We start from the raw sequence: 19,178 nt of genomic DNA, 5'->3' as shown, positions 1-19,178 counted from the left end.
ACCACTAGTGACTCATAACCACCTCACATTCCTCCATCTAAGAGAAAGCAAAAAGGGACAAGAGAGAGAAGAGAGTGGTGGGAGAGGAGAGAGAAAAATGAATAAAAATTAAGTAGCATTGCTACAGTGATCTGCTACTTTTGCTAGTAGTAGATCACTATAGCAATGCTAAGAAAGCCTAAACTTGTTGAGAGGGATATTGAGCATTACAATTTCTTAATTCTCTAATTTGGAAGGTCAATACTATATCTCCAAATTTTTGAGTAACGGTTGAATTAATGTTTTGAGGATGCCGAGGTATTCTTAATGCTCATGCAAACCAATTTGGAAGGTCAATACTTTCTTTCCAATTTTTTGAGTAATTAATATTTTGAGGATGCCGAGGTATTCTTAATGCCCATGCAAACCAATTTGGAAGGTTAGTACTATCTTTCCAATTTTTTGAGTAACGGTTGAATTTATGTTTGTAGATGTCGAGGAGGTAGAAACTTTTTTTGAGTAACGGTTAAATTTATGTTTGTGGATGCCGAGGAGGTAGAAACTTTTTTTGATAAATTGGATAATATTTCAACCTAGTACCTATAGGTTATGACATTTGTTTCATGATGATTGTTCTTTATTATTAGACTAAGACACTAATTGGTATATGATATAGGCGGGGTTTATTTTTAATCTCTTATTTGACAATAAAAAACTTTACTAATTAAACTAAATCGAACCCTTTTTTATTTTTTATATATTCAATTTTTAGGCCTAGTCTTAGTCCACTCTATTATTTTAGTATTGAAAAATGCATAAATCTCATTGAACTAAGACATTAACCTCGGATTGGGATGAAAGAAAAAAAAAATTTACATTTAAAAAATAGTTATATATATTTTTATTTATCATTTATTTTATTAAGTACTTCTTGAGTGAGTAATCATATTGGAAGGTTGGTGGAGAGTTAGCAGATATATATACCCACTCTGATACATGGGTTAGTAGTAATACATTGGGTATGAGTTTAACGCATGAAAAACATACGCTGCTAACATTATAAGTAGGCTTTGTGGAGTGTGCGGCAGAATGAATGAAGGGAGATATATTTGGTCGTCGGCTTGAATCTTGCAAGCTCAGGTCTAAACGTCAACGTTGATGAAATCGTGTTCTAACGAATAAAGAAGCAGCCCTTCACTATTTTTGTTCGAAAGTCCTTGGTATCTCTCTCTAAACACCAAACAAACAAAACCACACCCACAAGAAGAAGTAGAAGTGGTTTTCAGAAGATGAAGAAGCGAACAAGAGCTGATGAAGATGAAGAGAAGTTGGAGCTAATAGAAGATTCACATATTAAAAGTAGAACGAGTGCGGACACTACTCCTCAAACGAAATCATCATCGTCTGAGGATTCAAGTTCCGATGGAACAACCTCCACGTCAGATGATGATGATAATGTGTTTCACATGTCAGAAGATGATGATGTTGATACTAGCAAGGCTGAGAATAAGATTGAACAAATGGGTAGTGATAATGGTAATGGGGAGAGAGTGAAAGTGGAAGTGGAAGCTCAAGCTCAAGCTCAAGCTCAAGCTCAAGCTCAGAAGAATGGTAATGGTCATGGTAATGGGGAGAGGGGAATAATGGGGCCGAGGTTTAAGGATTTTGGAGGGATAGATAGTGTAATTGAAGAGCTAAAAATGGAGGTGATTGTGCCATTGTACCATAGAGAGTTACCGAGGTGCCTTGGAGTCCAACCCATGTCCGGGATTTTGTTGCACGGGCCACCCGGTTGTGGCAAGACCAAATTGGCTCATGCCATTGCCAATGAGACCGGGTTTCCATTTCATATGATTAGCTCAACTGGGATCATCTCTGCTATCTCTGGTATGCATTTCCTTTTGATCATTATTATTATTATTATTATTATTATTATTATTATAACACTCTAGCCCGGTAAATCTTATGGGCAATCACTCCACCACTAGTTGTCGAGTAATCGAGGGGCATTCACCCCTAATGGGATAAACAATTTATGCTCATTCCCAGGAGCAATTATTATCATTTTATAAGATAAGAGTTCAATATCTTGTTAAATTTCCTCTAAGGGGATATATAAGGTCACGGATTTGAAAGCTATGATCTTGGGCCACCCTGAAAGGATTCCTTCTTGTACTTACTCAGTATGCGTATGAAGTAACATCTATTAAATATTCAAGTGCTTGAAAAACTTTGGAAACCCTAAGAGTGTACACCTTTGATTAATATGGTGGTAAGGAATTTGTGAGTAAGGGGACTTAAAGCCTGCTTTGCATTCTACCAGTACCGTTCATCAATTTAATTTTTAGGGAAGTGATTCTTGTTAGATGCAGATTTTTCAACTTAAAGACATGAATAGGTTGATTATCTCGGCATTCAAAAATGATTTTTTTTCCTAGTTTTCGGTCCTTTGGCATAATTTCTCATTTTTATCCCCCTCTTCTTGCATTGGGCTTAATTGTTTGAGGAGCAGCTACTTTTTTTTTTTTTCCCTAAAAATTAGCAGTCCTATAATTTTTCTCATTTGATGGATATTTCAGGTGCAGCGGAGGAAAATATTCATCAGCTTTTCTCTAGAGCATACAACACTGCACCGTCAATTTTATTTATTGATGAAATTGATGCAATTGGTTCTAAAAGAGAAAATCTAAGAGATATGGAGCGACGAACTGTAACACAGTTGATAACTTGCATGGATGTACTTCAGAGACTATACCAGGCACATGCTAAGTCAAACTCAGAAAGTTCTAATACGAAACCTGGCTATGTGCTTGTAATTGGAGCTACCAATAGGCCTGATGCCCTTGACCCTGCACTAAGGATGCCTGGACGATTTGACCGTGAGATTGCTATAGGTGTTCCAGATGAAACTGGAAGGCTTGATATTCTTTCTGTACTTACACGCAATCTTAAACTGGAGGGTTCTTTCAATATTCTCAATCTAGCCAGGTCTACGCCTGGTTTTGTTGGGGCTGATTTGTCTGCCCTGGCTAACAAGGCTGGTAACCTTGCCATGAAGAGAATTATTGATGAAAGAAAGTCTGAGCTATCTAAATATTCTTCTATAAATGAGAAGCATTCTGAAGAGTGGTGGAGGCAACCATGGTTGCCTGAAGAGATGGAAAAGCTTGCCATCACAATGGCTGATTTTGAGGTGCTTTTGTCTTTCTATTTCCTTCTCGTTTTGTATCTAATATGCTCTCATTTATTCACTTGCTTACATTTCTAGGTAAGTGAATTTTGGTCAAGTGAATACAAATTTTATATTTTCTTATATTTGCTATTTTCAGTACTTACCCATTATGAATCAATCCTGTTTCATCACTCTAATTTAAGTGTGAAAGTTGAAAATGTGGAGATAACACTGTAGATATCTAGTTTGTTTTTTTAGTGTTTTTAGCCACTGTCATACTGTATGTCTACCTTTTGGTGATCAGGACTAACAATTTTTATTATGTTGAAGGCTTTTGCATTTTAGAAAATGTCAATACAATTCTACTGGTTTTTTCTTGTTTAGTGATTTTCTTAAATGATGATGCCAATTGCTATTATGTGGTGTTCTGCAGGAAGCTGTTAAAATGGTTCAACCATCATCAAGAAGAGAAGGATTCTCTACCATTCCTAATGTAAAATGGGAAGATATCGGTGGGCTTGATTTCTTAAGAAAAGAGTTTGACCGTTACGTAATTAGACGTATTAAACATCCAGAGGATTATGAGGTATTAACAATAATTGTTTTCTCACAGCCTTTCCACCCAGCTTCGACCATTCCATTCCTGCTAGTAGGCTTCGTACTCCGCTTCATTATTAGTAGCTGAGAATCCCAGCCTAAGAGACTTTTCGATGATGACTTCCTCGGGAGATATCAATACAATTCCTATTCCAGACCCCCGCTGATTCGCTGCCCCATCCACATACACCGTCCAGAGTAAGACAGGTTGATCGGAAATGAGGCCAACCAATTTTCATCCATGCCACCTGGGCCTGTCTTTGTCTCTTCAGGACCTTCAGCAAACTCGGCCACTAGATCGGCGAGCACCTGACCCTTCACGGAAGTGCGGGGCATATACTTGACATCAAAAGCTCCTAAAATTGTGCCCCACTTGGCAACCCTACCAGTGTAGTCCGCACTTCGAAGTACTGCTTTGATCGGATATTGAGTCAGAACAACCACTGTGTGCGCCTGAAAATAGTGGGGAAGTTTTCGGGTGGCGTGCACCACTGCTAAAATGGCCTTTTCTAATGGCAGGTAGCGTATCTCAGCCTCGTGAAGAGACTTACTCACATAATAGACCGGCCGTTGTATTCCGTTGTCCACTCGTATCAAACAAAACTAATCGCATAAGTGGTGATCGCCAGGTAGGAAAAAAGAACTTCGTCTACCTTGGGGCTAGACATGATGGGTGGCCGAGATAGATACTCCTTCAGCTGCTGAAATGCTAGGTCACACTCCTCGGTCCATTCATATCCTTTCCACTTGTGGAGCAGTAAGAAAAAAGGCCTGCACCTATCCGCCGATCTGGATATGAATCTGTTCAAGGCGGCGGTCATCCCGGTCAATCTCTGGACCTCCTTGGGATTCCGAGGTGGTTGCAAGTTAGCAATGGCTCTAATCTGGTCGGGGTTGACTTCAATTCCCCTATGAGTTACCATGTAACCCAGGAACTTAACCTGAACTTACCCCAAATGAGCATTTGGATGCGTTCAGTCGCAATTTATGCCTCCTTAATATCTCAAAAGTGTGGTTAAGGTCCGCCACGTGCTCGGCCACTTCCTTACTCTTCACGACCATATCATCAATAAAAATCTCAATGTTTCTACCCAACTGCTGCTCAAACATTTTCGTCATCATTCTCTGGTAGGTAGACCCCGCGTTCTTCAGGCCAAAGGGCATTACCTTATAATGGTAATTTCCAGTGGGAGTGAGAAAAGCAGTCTTCTCCTGGTCGTCCAACGCGAGTGGGATCTGATGGTATCCTTGAAAGGCGTCCAAAAAACTCATCCGAGGATGACCCACTGTAGCATCCACCAACTGATCTATACGGGGCATAGGGAAAGGATCTTTTGGGCATGCTCTGTTAAGATCTGTAAAATCAACACACACACGCCACTTTCCACTTTTCTTTTTCACTACGACTGTATGGCTAGCCACTGAGGATAAAATACCTCCTTGATCGCCCCAGCCTGCTTCAACTTGGTCACCTCATCTTTAATAGCCTCAACATGTACCTTGGACGGACGCCGAGGCGGTTGTTTCTTTGGAATACACGAGGGGTTGACATTAAGATGATGACAGATGAACTCCGGATCCACCCCTGGGGCCTCATAGGCACTCCATGCGAACACGTCGATGTTCTTTCTAAGAACCTCGATCAACAGCTCTTTCTCTAACGGGGGCAGCTGGGCCCCAACCTGAAAATACTTCTCTGGATCATCACCAACGTTCACCCTTTCCAAATCTTCACACCTCATCCCCTCTGGGGACGCCCAGGCTGGGCTCCCTGAACCCTTGATTGCTATAAATCGCTCTCGGCTACAGCCGTAGTGCTTGTCTCTAGCCGATGTTGAATGGCCATTATCATACACTGCCTAGCCATATTCTGGTTTCCCAAAATCTCTGAAACCTCGCCCCCCGAGGGATACTTCACTTTCTGATGAAGAGTGGAAGAAACAGCCCCCAAAGCATGCAACCATGGTCTTCCCAAAATCGCCGTATACGAGAAAAGGCATCCACCACAATAAAATCTACCTCCACCATATCTGACCCAGTCTGTACGGGTAATCTAACCATCCCCAACGGGGTGACCGATCTGCCTTCAAATCCCACCAGCGGGGAGCCATATGTTGTCAGGTCTTCGGGTTTCAAATTCAGCCCCTTGAATAAATCGGGGTACATTACCTCGGCGGCACTTCCATCATCAACCATCACTCTCTTGACGTCATAACCTCCGATCCTAATCGTAACCACCAAAGCATCATCATGCGGTTGTATGGTTCCTCTCTTATCCTCTTCTGAGAAGCCTAACACCAACGAGGCGCCCGGTCTAGCCCTCTTCGGCCTTGAGTTGGAGTCCTCCTCCGAGCACTGAGATACAGACATTACTTGGAAGGGCAAGACCCAGTCCTCCCGGGGCAGCGAATATGACGTTTATCGTACCCAAAGGAGGTCCCCTAGAGGCGTCTCCCCGAAACGCCGAGCCCACATGGCCTCCTCGGCTGCCGGACTGATACAGAATTGGGTCAACTTTCCCTCCTGCACTAATTGCTCTAAGTGATCCCACAGATTGTTACAATCCTCGGTGACATGTCCGTGGTCCTGATGGTACTGACAGTAAAGATTCCGATTACGCTTCGCAGGATCCCTCGCCATCTTGTTGGGCCACCTAAAGAACGGCTCGTTCTTTATCTTCTCCAGAACTTGCTGTACTGGTTCTCGGAACACGGCACTAACCACCTGGGAGTTGGCAGGCCGATTGCCCCCAAAGTCCCTCCTAGGTCGGTTGTTGTTGTACCGGTCCGGCCTGAAATCCCTCCTCTCTTGAGTTACCGCTTTAGACTTCCCCCTGCCTTGCATCTGATCTTCCTCTACTCTCCTATATTTGTCTATCCGATCCATAAGCTGACGTACACTAGTAACAGGCTTCCAGTCAGAGACTTCCTCAGACCGTGCTCAGTTGGAAGACCTTCCTTAAAAGTATTCATAGCCACGTCATCGTGAGCCCCATCCACCTCGTTGAACATTTCCCAGTATCTGTCTGAGTAGGCTTTTAGGGTTTCCCCTTCTCGCATAAACATGGATAGTAGCGACCCCAAGGGTTGAACAACCCTTCTACAGGTAATAAAGCGAGCGCCAAAGGCCTGAGTGAGCTTCTCAAAAGAGTCAATAGTATTAGTTCTCAAACCATTAAACCATCTCATTGCCACCGGGCCCAGGCTAGACGGGAAAACCTTAACATCAAGGCTTCGTCCCTGGCATGAATAGCCATTCTCTGGCTGTAGTGGCTAACATGTTCCACTGGGTCTGTTCGACATTATAAATGGTGACACAGGCTGGTGGAATCGCCGAGGGAGACTAGCGTCTTCAATATGTCGTGTGAAAGGCGACTCCTGATTCAAAGCCTTGTTCAAGGCATCATTCCCCTGACCCTGGCGAGTCAGACTTTTACTTCTTCGCCTATGGTGGTGCTCTTCCTCGCACGAAAAAGACTCACTGGGGGGAGTTCTCGACCTCCGCCTGTAACTGGTGTCATCCGACTCCTCAGAAGAGTGCTTAGAGTTATGAGCCTTACGCCTTCGTCGTTCATATCGCAACTCCCTCTTCAACTTGTCGATCTCATGCTGCAGATTTCCCCCGCTCTTTACAGGGGAAACATGGCCTTTCCCCCGGGAGCGGCTTCTATCTGTATGGGTTGTACGGGTGCTTCTCTCATGATCCTCCCCTTGTTCGTGGTCTACCAACGGATCGCCGTGCTGAGAGCCCCTAGACTCTACTTGGTGTTGATTAGCATCTGCCTGTTGCGGTCCGCCAACGGTTGCTGCGGTACTTCCTCTTCCATCGTGAGTATCACACCTGCCCTTCCTTCTCAACAGATCAAATTCTCCCCACAGACGGCGCCAATTGTAGGGACCCAATTTGGATTGACCCTGAGGGATGGGTTTTCAGCCCAATAAGCCCAAACAATAAATTTTTAGAGTATGGGTCCAAGAACTAGTACTGTTTTTCAGGAAAGGTTCTACTCATCAGGTAATAAGGGATACTTTCGGTTTGCTGTTTGAGGAAAACTATCCTCGGCCTTCTTTCAGTTGGTCTCTCTCTTTCTTTCTTTCTTCCTTTTTCTTTTTCTTGTCAAAAAGTCCCCTTTTTGTTTCCTTCGTTCCTATGTTATATACTCCATTTTCCCCCTGTTTCCATCGTACACGTGTAGTTCTTATCCTGAGAGCTCCTTTCTGTCCCATCCAGCACTTACTAGAACTTTCAGCTTAATGGTCATAAAGCTGCTTAGTTACTGTTCAAGTATCACCTCCACATTAATGCGGCCAGAGTGTTAGTTGGAAAGCATTTAATGTGGAGGTGATAGCCTCTAGAAGATATTTGCTACCTTCCCCGACGTCTCCTTAAGCTATACCCAATTTCTAGTTTAGATACAACTTGGCGGAGTCTTTCCGCTAACATGAAGGTTACCCTGACCTCGGACTTTGGTGTCCTCGGACGTGTATTATGCTGCTGTACATAATATCTACTCGTTTCTTTCGTACTACTCATTTCTTTCGTACTACTCATTTGATAAGAATGAAACTTTTTTAGGCTGTCCTCGGATAACTACGTGTTCTCGGATTGGGCCTTTGGGCCCCGAGCCCACTTCTGAGGACTACCATACCTTTTTTAACTAACAGGCCCACAATATCATTTACAGATATAGGTTCTTCTTCCTTTGAAGAGCCCTCATATCGTTTCTGTTTAAACTTCCAATGAAGTCTTGCAAAGTGAGGCACACACATACACACACACAGAGCATAATAAATGAGAAAACAATTATTGTTAATACCTCATAATCCTCTGGATGTTTAATACGTCTAATTACGTAACGGTCAAACTCTTTTCTTAAGAAATCAAGCCCACCGATATCTTCCCATTTTACATTAGGAATGGTAGAGAATCCTTCTCTTCTTGATGATGGTTGAACCATTTTAACAGCTTCCTGCAGAACACCACATAATAGCAATTGGCATCATCATTTAAGAAAATCACTAAACAAGAAAAAACCAGTAGAATTGTATTGACATTTTCTAAAATGCAAAAGCCTTCAACATAATAAAAATTGTTAGTCCTGATCACCAAAAGGTAGACATACAGTATGACAGTGGCTAAAAACACTAAAAAAACAAACTAGATATCTACAGTGTTATCTCCACATTTTCAACTTTCACACTTAAATTAGAGTGATGAAACAGGATTGATTCATAATGGGTAAGTACTGAAAATAGCAAATATAAGAAAATATAAAATTTGTATTCACTTGACCAAAATTCACTTACCTAGAAATGTAAGCAAGTGAATAAATGAGAGCATATTAGATACAAAACGAGAAGGAAATAGAAAGACAAAAGCACCTCAAAATCAGCCATTGTGATGGCAAGCTTTTCCATCTCTTCAGGCAACCATGGTTGCCTCCACCACTCTTCAGAATGCTTCTCATTTATAGAAGAATATTTAGATAGCTCAGACTTTCTTTCATCAATAATTCTCTTCATGGCAAGGTTACCAGCCTTGTTAGCCAGGGCAGACAAATCAGCCCCAACAAAACCAGGCGTAGACCTGGCTAGATTGAGAATATTGAAAGAACCCTCCAGTTTAAGATTGCGTGTAAGTACAGAAAGAATATCAAGCCTTCCAGTTTCATCTGGAACACCTATAGCAATCTCACGGTCAAATCGTCCAGGCATCCTTAGTGCAGGGTCAAGGGCATCAGGCCTATTGGTAGCTCCAATTACAAGCACATAGCCAGGTTTCGTATTAGAACTTTCTGAGTTTGACTTAGCATGTGCCTGGTATAGTCTCTGAAGTACATCCATGCAAGTTATCAACTGTGTTACAGTTCGTCGCTCCATATCTCTTAGATTTTCTCTTTTAGAACCAATTGCATCAATTTCATCAATAAATAAAATTGACGGTGCAGTGTTGTATGCTCTAGAGAAAAGCTGATGAATATTTTCCTCCGCTGCACCTGAAATATCCATCAAATGAGAAAAATTATAGGACTGCTAATTTTTAGGGAAAAAAAAAAAAGTAGCTGCTCCTCAAACAATTAAGCCCAATGCAAGAAGAGGGGGATAAAAATGAGAAATTATGCCAAAGGACCGAAAACTAGGAAAAAAAATCATTTTTGAATGCCGAGATAATCAACCTATTCATGTCTTTAAGTTGAAAAATCTGCATCTAACAAGAATCACTTCCCTAAAAATTAAATTGATGAACGGTACTGGTAGAATGCAAAGCAGGCTTTAAGTCCCCTTACTCACAAATTCCTTACCACCATATTAATCAAAGGTGTACACTCTTAGGGTTTCCAAAGTTTTTCAAGCACTTGAATATTTAATAGATGTTACTTCATACGCANCGACTCGGCACCCAAGCCCGCCACTGAAGTCCCTAATTGAAGCATCCTCTTTTATAGGCCTTTTATCGAGCATAGGGGTGGGGAGCCAGACCTCAGGATCCGGGGACCGAGTGGTTGTTTTATCCACCTCTCGCGATGTTCCATGACTTGTTTTCTGCTGCTTAGTAGCTCTTTGATCCTCACCCTCGCTGGTAGTAAGAGTCCGCCCGGCGTCCACTTCTTTGCCCTTCGGCTCTCTTCTCCTCTTCGGATCACGGGGCTCATTCACAGTCGGTTGGGATGACTGAGGAGGTGGAGGGGGAAGAGACGGAGGTTGGACCTGAACTTGCTTTTCCACCACCCTGCCAGGCTGACCCTCAATTACTTCTTTCAAGCTCCTCTGGCTTCTCCTTTGGATGACCATCTTCTTAGAAGTCGTTTCAGGAGACTGGGGGTGATCAAAAACTTCAAATTCGTCGGCAGAATCGGGCAACTCTGCAAGTCCTCCGGGGATTTCTTCTTCTTCTTCTTCTTCTTCTTCTCCTCCTTCTTCCTCTTCTTCGGTATCTGTTTCTTTATCTCCTTCTCCCACTTTTTGGGGAGTGGAGCGTGTTGATGAAGCCCCTGTAGAAGGAGTAGCCTCCGACTATGGTTCAGTAAAGGGCTCACCTTCAGGAATAGGTTCGCCCTTAGGAACGATGAATCCCTCAAAGGCTACACTGATACGGTGGAGCCGAGGATCTTTTGTCTTTATCACGCACTTGGGAGCCTGAAAGGCTGTGGACGCAGGCTTATACTTGAGCATTAAGTGTGCGGCTCGTAACTAGCCGTCGGAGGGATTCACATATACCTCGGACCGCAGAATTCTATCTAGGCTCTCCCTATTGACCAGCCTGAAACGACGCCTAGTGGCGCGTTTGTCTGCAAAGTAATTAAAGCATAAAAAGAAATTTCCATTAGGAATAAAAACTGCTTCAAAAAAAAAAAAAAAAAAAAGAGAGAAGAAATAGAAATAATAAAATAAAATAATAAAATAAAATTTTTTAAGTTAAAAATTTAATCTGACTTATCAGAGACACATATCCTGGGAACCCCACCTGGTTGTCCCTCTTCAGTCGGGCAAGGCGAACCATCGTGCCACTCCCCGGAAAAAATAAGGAAATCGTCTTTAAAACCCTTGTTTGAGGTAGGGAGGCACTGAATTAGTCTTACTGCAGGGTACCTAGACTTAAGGTAATATCCCTAGTCCCTCAAGTGGTTGAGGTTATATACCCAATTCACATCGTGATGTGTCAAACCTAAGTTGTATAAGGCGTTTAAAGCCTCTATACTCCCGAGCACCCTGAACATATTCGAGGCGCACTGCGTGGGAGATAGCGTAAAAAACCTAAGGTAATTCCTCGTCAAATTACCCATTGGGATAGTCATCCCTCCCTCGACAAAGGCTACCATAGAAATGACTACCTCCCCCGTTTTTCTATCGTGTGACCAGGTTTGGGAGGAAGCGTATCTCATACCCACTGTTGGGGGAATCCTATACTTAGTCCTAAATGATTCCATTTGCTCCTCGGAATCAACTAGATGCTTAAATCTGCCCATTTTCTAACAATAGCAAAAAAAAAAAAAAAAAATTGATTGATGCAGAAGATGGAAAACTAGGGAGGGTTAAGGAAACTTACAGATGTAGAAAATAAGCTCCTCGGACGGACTCTTGGTATTTATGAGAGCGTGGAGTAATGAAAGAAAGACAGATTCAATGAATACGTGCTGAGAGAGAGTAATTTGTAACTGAAGAAAGATTTGATTTGAAAGGCACTTTACAAGAGCGCAGAAAGTAGGAGCGGGAAAAACCCCGCCCATAAATGCAAAGAATCCCCCACCGTTAGATTTGCATCAGGTCATTGAACGTGTGGGACAACAGAGCAGTTACCATTTAATAATGGCGTGCCCATGACGCCGAAGCGTCAGAAGCGTGCCTTGGGCGAACAAAAAGACATTCTGAAAGCGGGGGAAAACCTACGAAATGAATGGGGTGTGGATATCAAAATCTCCTTTTTCCGAGGTGGCAAAAAGCGAGATTTTGAGGGGCTATTGTGGGGTCTGTTAGTTAAAAAAGGTATGATAGTCCTCAGAAGTGGGCTCGGGGCCCAAAGGCCCAATCCGAGAATACGTAGTTATCCGAGGACAGCCTAAAAAAGTTTCATTCTTATCAAATGAGTAGTACGAAAGAAACGAGTAGATATTATGTACAGCAGCATAATACACGTCCGAGGACACCAAAGTCCGAGGTCAGGGTAACCTTCATGTTAGCGGAAAGGCTCCGCCAAGTTGTATCTAAACTAGAAATTGGGTATAACTTAAGGAGACGTCGGGGAAGGTAGCAAATATCTTCTAGAGGCTATCATCTCCACATTAAATGCTTTCCAACTAACACTCTGGCCGCATTAATGTGGAGGTGATACCTGAACAGTAACTAAGCAGCTTTATGACCACTAAGCTGAAAGTTCCGGTAAGTGCTGGATGGGACAGAAAGGAGCTCCCAGGATAAGAACTACACGTGTATGATGGAAACAGGGGGAAAATGGAGTATATAACATAGGAACGAAGGAAACAAAAAGGGGACTTTTTGACAAGAAAAAGAAAAAGGAAGAAAGAAAGAAAGAGAGAGACCAACTGAAAGAAGGCCGAGGATAGTTTTCCTCAAACAGCAAACCGAAAGTATCCCTTATTACCTGATGAGTAGAACCTTTCCTGAAAAACAGTACTAGTTCTTGGACCCATACTCTAAAAATTTATTGTTTGAGCTTATTGGGCTGAAAACCCATCCCTCAGGGTCAATCCAAATTGGGTCCCTACAGATATATATGTACATACATATATGCATGCATGGAGGGATGGATGGATGGATGGAATGGTTGAGAAGTTCAAAAAATATATGTTTCACTGACATGAAGGTAAATTTATCTTCTAGTTGCTTCAACCAGTATTGCCCACTAAATTATGTTAGCTGAATTTCCTGGGGAAATTGTTGAGGTGTAGAGAATCAGCCAGGAAATTGTTGAGGTCTAGAGAATCAGCTAGTCAAGAGATTAAAGCTAGGCAAGCAGCCCTGCTCCATTGCAGGAATCATGCCGCTGGATATGTCTGGAGATTATGAAAATAGTATCTCCATAGTGATATTGAAGTTTTACTTTTGATATTTGGGTTAGGAATCGTAGAAGTATGTTAGAACTGGTGTTTCTTATTAGAAGAATTATCGGCAGGTCAATTCAGGCTGTTCATGATAAGGACTGTGTAGGATTCATTAAAGTTCCCATTTCCAGGTTAGCTTCACATTTGAGGGATGTCGTTCTATGAACGTCAATAGAGCTACAAATTTTATTTAGATAATGATGCCAACTAAGCTATCTTGTCTCTCATGTCAAGGTTCAAGGTTCCTTGGGCAAGGACTTTCTGTGTCTGAAGATGGCATGGTTAATGATGTGACTGAAATCGTGTTATAGGTAAGAAGACTGCTGCACACAGAGAGGCTGCTAATTTAGTCTTTCACCCCCACTACGCACGCACAGATCAAAATGCATATTGTAGTGGATTACTTTAGAAAGGGAAGGCATAATGGTGATATTTGCTGTCTATTCATCCTGTGCAATTAGTTTGCCAATCTGGAATTCCATTTTGACATAGTTTCTCCGGCATGTTCACACTTCTTGATATGCTTGAGTTTCACTTGTAGCAAAGGAATCTTTATTTTTTCTGATTCTTGTGTTCTATTTCTTCTGATGGTACCTTAATTAAATTTGGAGCCCTGCACTTCATTTATTAGAAACTTCTTAGAGTTCTTCTTGAAAGCGTAGAAGCGTAGGAGCTACATTCTAAATTGCTGATCCCGCATCATGAAATTATCTGCATCTTCAGGGGCTTGGATTGGACTTAGATACAGGATTTTTGCTCTATGGGCCTCCAGGTTGTGGTAAAACACTGATTGCCAAGGCTGTAGCTAATGAGGCAGGAGCCAATTTCATTCACATCAAGGTTAGTCTCTCTGATTTTCCCTTTCCATTCTGTCTGAGTGTCTGTGTATCTGCAATTTTTGATATTTTTTCGTAATGGTGTTCAGTACATTGGTATCGTGAGAATCAAGTTGCAGCACTCTGTTAGAAAAATAAATGTACTTGTAATTGTATTTTTGTTTGATTTTGAGTTCAAATACTTACTTGGATGGTCATGGTTTTTGCTGATGGTTAGGGCCCTGAACTTTTGAATAAGTATGTTGGAGAAAGTGAGCTGGCAGTTCGGACATTATTCGGTCGTGCAAGGACGTGTTCACCATGCATACTTTTCTTTGATGAGGTTTGTGGTTCTCTTTGCTTGATAAATGTCTATTATTGTTGTTGTGCTGTTGTGGTCCTTTTAAATGTTATATTGTTACCAAGTTTGGGCTGGCCTGGATGGAATGACTGGGATGTTCGGATTTTCTCTTTCTTTCAGTAGTTGATGTAAATTACTATCATTATCGTTTTGTTGTTCATGGGTATGGTGTGTTTCTGTTTCTTATTTATAAGAGAACATGGGTACATTGTTGGCTACTATTGACACAGTTTTTTTTTTTCCTTCTAGAATATGACTTCTTTTGATCTTTAACAATGCATTTTTCCCATTTTCAAGAACACATTGAATGCAAACTATCTTACCTTTTCCCTTTGTTAATATACTTTTTCTTTAGACTATCTTGTGCTTCTAATATGAGGTAGATTTTTCGCAATAAAATCATTTACTTATCTCCCCCCAACCCGCCCCCCCCCCCCCGCCCCCCCCCCCCCCACAAAAAAAAAAAAAAGAAAAAAGGTTTTAGACTAGCCCAGTGTCTAATTGACTCTCTTGTCTAATGGAATTCAAGAGTTAATGTGGATTGACCTGCGAACTAGTTTTTTGAACTCGTTCTGTCTTCTTCAGCAATCAAGGCATTAAGATTTTCTCCTAGGCAAGCTTGAAATTTCAGTTTTACAACTGTTTTTTTGAAGCAGATAGCTGACAGTTATAAGAACCAACTCATGTTTTCGTGTATGAAGTACGGGAGCGTTTTTAGATTTGGGTGCGGGCATGGGTGCAAGTGTGGGACTCCGTAATTTTTGAAAAAATAGGATGCAAGTACGGCGGGGTGCGGCGATTAAAAAATTATTAAAATTATTTTTATTTATAATTTTATATATTGCTAAGAATGCTATTTTATATAATAATAATAGAAAACTCATATAATAATAATAATAATAATAATGTACAAAATAAAGCCTCTCTGACCAAAGGCTTACTGGCTTAGTGGCTCAGTGTACCAAAAAAAAAAAAAGAAGGGAAGATGTGGCTCATGTGAGAGGCACAAAAAACAAAATAAAGCTTCTCACCAAAGGCATTTAACAATCCTTTTCAAAAAAAAAAAAAAACTTATTTAAAAAAAAAAAAAACATAATGGCAACATTGGGCTCGCAAAAAAAAAAAGAGAAGAAGAAGAAAGGGGTTAAGGCCGGTGAAGACGGCGATAACGGTGTATCAAATCCACCGGTATTTTCGGTTTAAGTTTTTTTTTTTTTTTTTTTTTTCTTAACTGCCGATTTCCTTTTTCCGGTCAAAACACACCGATATTCGGCCAGTACGATCTGATTTGGTGCAAATTCGGAAACCAAAAAAATAAAAATTCTGACTCAGCATTGACTCGCGAGCAGCGGTGTCGCCTGTCGCACCCCGCGTTGGACTCCGGTACGGCAACCCTGTAGTCGTGTCGGTGCTTTCTAGAAACTCACCACGAGATATCATCATACAAAAGTTTCAGAATAGTAAAAGACAACAAAGCAGAAACCAACACAATTCTAAATTCCTCAGATTAATAGAATGGCATGTATGATGTATCTTCTTAATAAATTAAGTTGACCTTGTAGGGTCTCTTTAGGCACTTGTTTAATATTAATACATGATATATGTTTGAAGCAAAATCAAGTCAATTAGTGTATCACATTAGAGATGTATGCAGAATTGCCATTTGATAATTGCACTTTTCTCCTTGTCATTTCACTAGGTTTTCTTTCATGATCATATATAGATGAAATCTGATAGGTAGGAATTATGTCGTGGTCATTAATTTTTCTCTGCTTTTTTTAAATGGTTTTATCCCCCATGATTTGTAGGTGGACGCTTTGACAACAAATCGTGGTACAGAAGGGGGATGGATTGTTGAACGGCTACTGAACCAGGTCAAATAATCTCCAGAGATAGCCCGAATAAAACCATGCTTCCCTACTTATTATGTTTTCTTGTTTACCAATTTATATTCCATTATTGATAAAATATTCCCACTGCCTGCAATTGCAGTTGCTTATAGAATTAGATGGTGCAGAGCAGCGGCGGGGTGTTTTTGTCATTGGTGCAACAAACAGGTAAAACTCATCCTTTTTTTTTATTTTTTATTTTTACTTCAATTTGTTCTAATGACTATAACCTTTTTGATACCTTCCTGTTGGCATCTCATTTGGCAGACCTGAGATGATGGACCGAGCCATCTTACGGCCTGGTAGGTTTGGTAAACTTCTTTATGTTCCTTTGCCCAGTCCGGATGAGCGTGGAAAGATCTTAAAAGCTCTTGCAAGGAAGAAGCCTATAGATGCCAGTGTGGATTTCAGTTCTATTGGGCGAATGGAGGCCTGCGAAAATTTTAGTGGAGCTGATCTTGGTGCACTGGTTTGTCTAAACTGGAATACGTGTGTGTGTGTGTGTGTAGGGTTTCAGATGAATGAATTGTCTAAATTTCTACTATTGACAGATGAATGAAGCTGCAATGGTTGCTCTTGAAGACAGACTGAAATCAACTGAGAACACCTCAGATGCAGCTTCTTTGACAATCAAATCAACACATTTTGAGAGAGCAGTGGGTCAAATCTCGCGTTCCGTGTCAGACAAGGTATGATTCATTCTGGTTTTTTTTTTTTTTGGGTCTAGCGCAAGGATACCTGAGACTTGGTAATAATAAACCAATTGATTTTTTTAAAAGCCTAACAATATCTCTTCTATTTGGTGAACAGCAAAAACAATACTACCAAATGTTGTCTGAGAACTTAAAGGCAGCATGAGAAGAATCATTAACTGATTTTCTAATGTATTATGGCTGTGGATTCGATACTCAATCCAATTTTGACGATCGATGGCATTGTTGAAATGGTATGAAAAAAATAAAAGCCACTTTTGATGTCAAAAGTGAAAAACTATTTTGGTTATTTGGTTTGTAGCAAGTAAACCTGCATTCCCCTTACTGGGCGAAGAAACTTTGAGATTACAATGTTTTTGGGATATTTCATTTTTAACTTTATTTAATTTCTTATGCAATAGTCAATTCCCCTTACTGGGGAAGAAACATTGACATTACAATGTTTTTGGGTTATTTCATTTTTTTACTTTGTTTAATTTCTTATGCATTAGTCAAAAGATAAAACAAAGACACACTCTTAAATCTCTTAAATTACGAAAGAATAGAGTTTTGGGCTTTGTGAAGCCTAGTTGTGTGTTGATCAGGATGATGACTCGACCCGAAATGATGTTGTGTGGTTTTTAATGGAAGATTTTTTGAAGCTTAGTCCATGGAGCGCATAATATATAAACCGTTGTTTTGGTGATTAGGCTTTCTTGATGTAGTTTTTGAGAGAGAGAAACTGTACTGCCGCACTTTGTATTTTTCCCTGATAATAGTGAAGCCTAGTTGTGGGCTTCACTATTTTGGGCTTTGTGAAGCCTAGTTGTGTGTTGATCAGGATGATGACTCGACCCGAAATGATGTTGTGTGGTTTTTAATGGGAGATTTTCTGAAGCTTAGTCCATGGAGCGCATAATATAGAAACTGTTGTTTTGGTGATTAGGGTTTCTTGATGTAGTTTTTGAGAGAGAGAAAAATTGTACTGCCACACTTTGTATTTTTCCCTGATAATAGTGAAATCCCTGCAACTTCGTGGACGTAGGCAAATTATCGAATTACTTAAATACTGTTTTGCGTGTGTGATTATTATTGTTTTCTTTGCCATATGTTTTCTCCATTTTGTTTCTCATAGGTTTGAGAATTTTGTGTTAATTTTCTACATGGAGATCAAAATTAAATTGGAGAGTTTTAGATGATGTACATTAATTATAATGGAATGAGAATATTGGTTGTGTTTGTTGATGTTTATGAAAAATGTGCCCACCTGTAATTTGGATTTGTACTTGTTTATAAGCATTTTTTCTGTCGTGATCATTGTGTCTCATAATGGACCCAAGTTTCCGTTGGGTTTACATTTTAGTGTTTGCATGTGCTTATTAGTAAAACAGAAACAAAAGTAAAGCAGAAAATGTGGTCCCTCTAATGTGTGTGTTGCATCCCAAAAGCAAAACAGAAACATACAAGTATTTACTCTTTATGTGTTGTTGTTTACAATTCTTTAATTGTGTATGTGTCAAATGGTAATTTGTTATTGCAGATAGATGATAACGAAGTGAAATTCGAGGTTCATTATGGGGGTACTTTTTTGTGGAACCTAAGTTTAGAATACTTTAGTTGGAAAGTTGAAATAGTGTATATGGATCCTAATAGGCTTAGTTATTTTGAAATAGAAGGTATAGGTGAGGAATTGGGGATTGATGAACCATCTAGGGTTCATTATTTAGCTCCTGGGGGCAACTTGGAGCAAGACTTAAGGCTCATAGAAGATGATAAAGATGTGGTGTCCATGTGTAATGATGCAGGGAATGTGATGGGCTATTTGTGTATGGTTTAGAAATAATGAAAGGGTGAGTTCTTAGAACACATTGATAGGTGGATAAGTACCTCCTTAAGAACACATAATTCCAAATAACACACAAAGGCTAACAATTCATTCAATTACCAAAAAATTGATCTACAAAGAGCTTACATTCTACTACTTATACTAGTTGTTTGGCATTGGCAGTCTCTAGATGGTTGACAAGTGTCTAAATCCTATGGGCTAATGCTTAAAAAATTTTCTAACCAACTGACTAATTAGTTGTAAGAGGATTAGGATATAGCTACTTGAA

The 19,178-nt window shown here is 40.5% G+C and overlaps 1 protein-coding gene across 1 annotated transcript; it reads left to right on the top strand.

Annotated features, from left to right (window-relative positions):
* The first annotated feature begins 1,268 nt into the window (after positions 1–1,268).
* Positions 1,269–17,538, top strand: LOC111996051 (cell division control protein 48 homolog C). The gene is made up of 10 exons (XM_065778581.1): positions 1,269–1,866; positions 2,559–3,172; positions 3,585–3,737; positions 14,031–14,147; positions 14,361–14,465; positions 16,292–16,357; positions 16,476–16,540; positions 16,640–16,841; positions 16,924–17,061; positions 17,183–17,538. Exons 1-10 carry the CDS (start codon positions 1,269–1,271, stop codon positions 17,228–17,230), a joined length of 2,106 nt encoding a protein of 701 aa, XP_065634653.1. The 3' UTR covers positions 17,231–17,538.
* The last annotated feature ends 1,640 nt before the right edge of the window (positions 17,539–19,178 follow it).

The sequence above is a fragment of the Quercus suber genome, unplaced genomic scaffold (assembly GCF_002906115.3).
Source record: "Quercus suber isolate HL8 unplaced genomic scaffold, Cork oak 2.0 scaffold_186, whole genome shotgun sequence".
NCBI lineage: Eukaryota > Viridiplantae > Streptophyta > Magnoliopsida > Fagales > Fagaceae > Quercus > Quercus suber.
This window is presented reverse-complemented; position numbering and strand designations above follow the sequence as displayed.

What these genes read in the sequence shown, in the direction of transcription:
- LOC111996051 (XM_065778581.1), top strand. Translation starts at nt 1,269, where the DNA reads ATGAAGAAGCGAACAAGAGCTGATGAAGATGAAGAGAAGTTGGAGCTA. An exon ending in AACATCCAGAGGATTATGAG is followed by an intron (nt 3,738 to 14,030) that starts GTATTAACAATA and finishes CTGCATCTTCAG; the next exon opens with GGGCTTGGATTGGACTTAGA. An exon ending in GTCATTGGTGCAACAAACAG is followed by an intron (nt 16,541 to 16,639) that starts GTAAAACTCATC and finishes CTCATTTGGCAG; the next exon opens with ACCTGAGATGATGGACCGAG.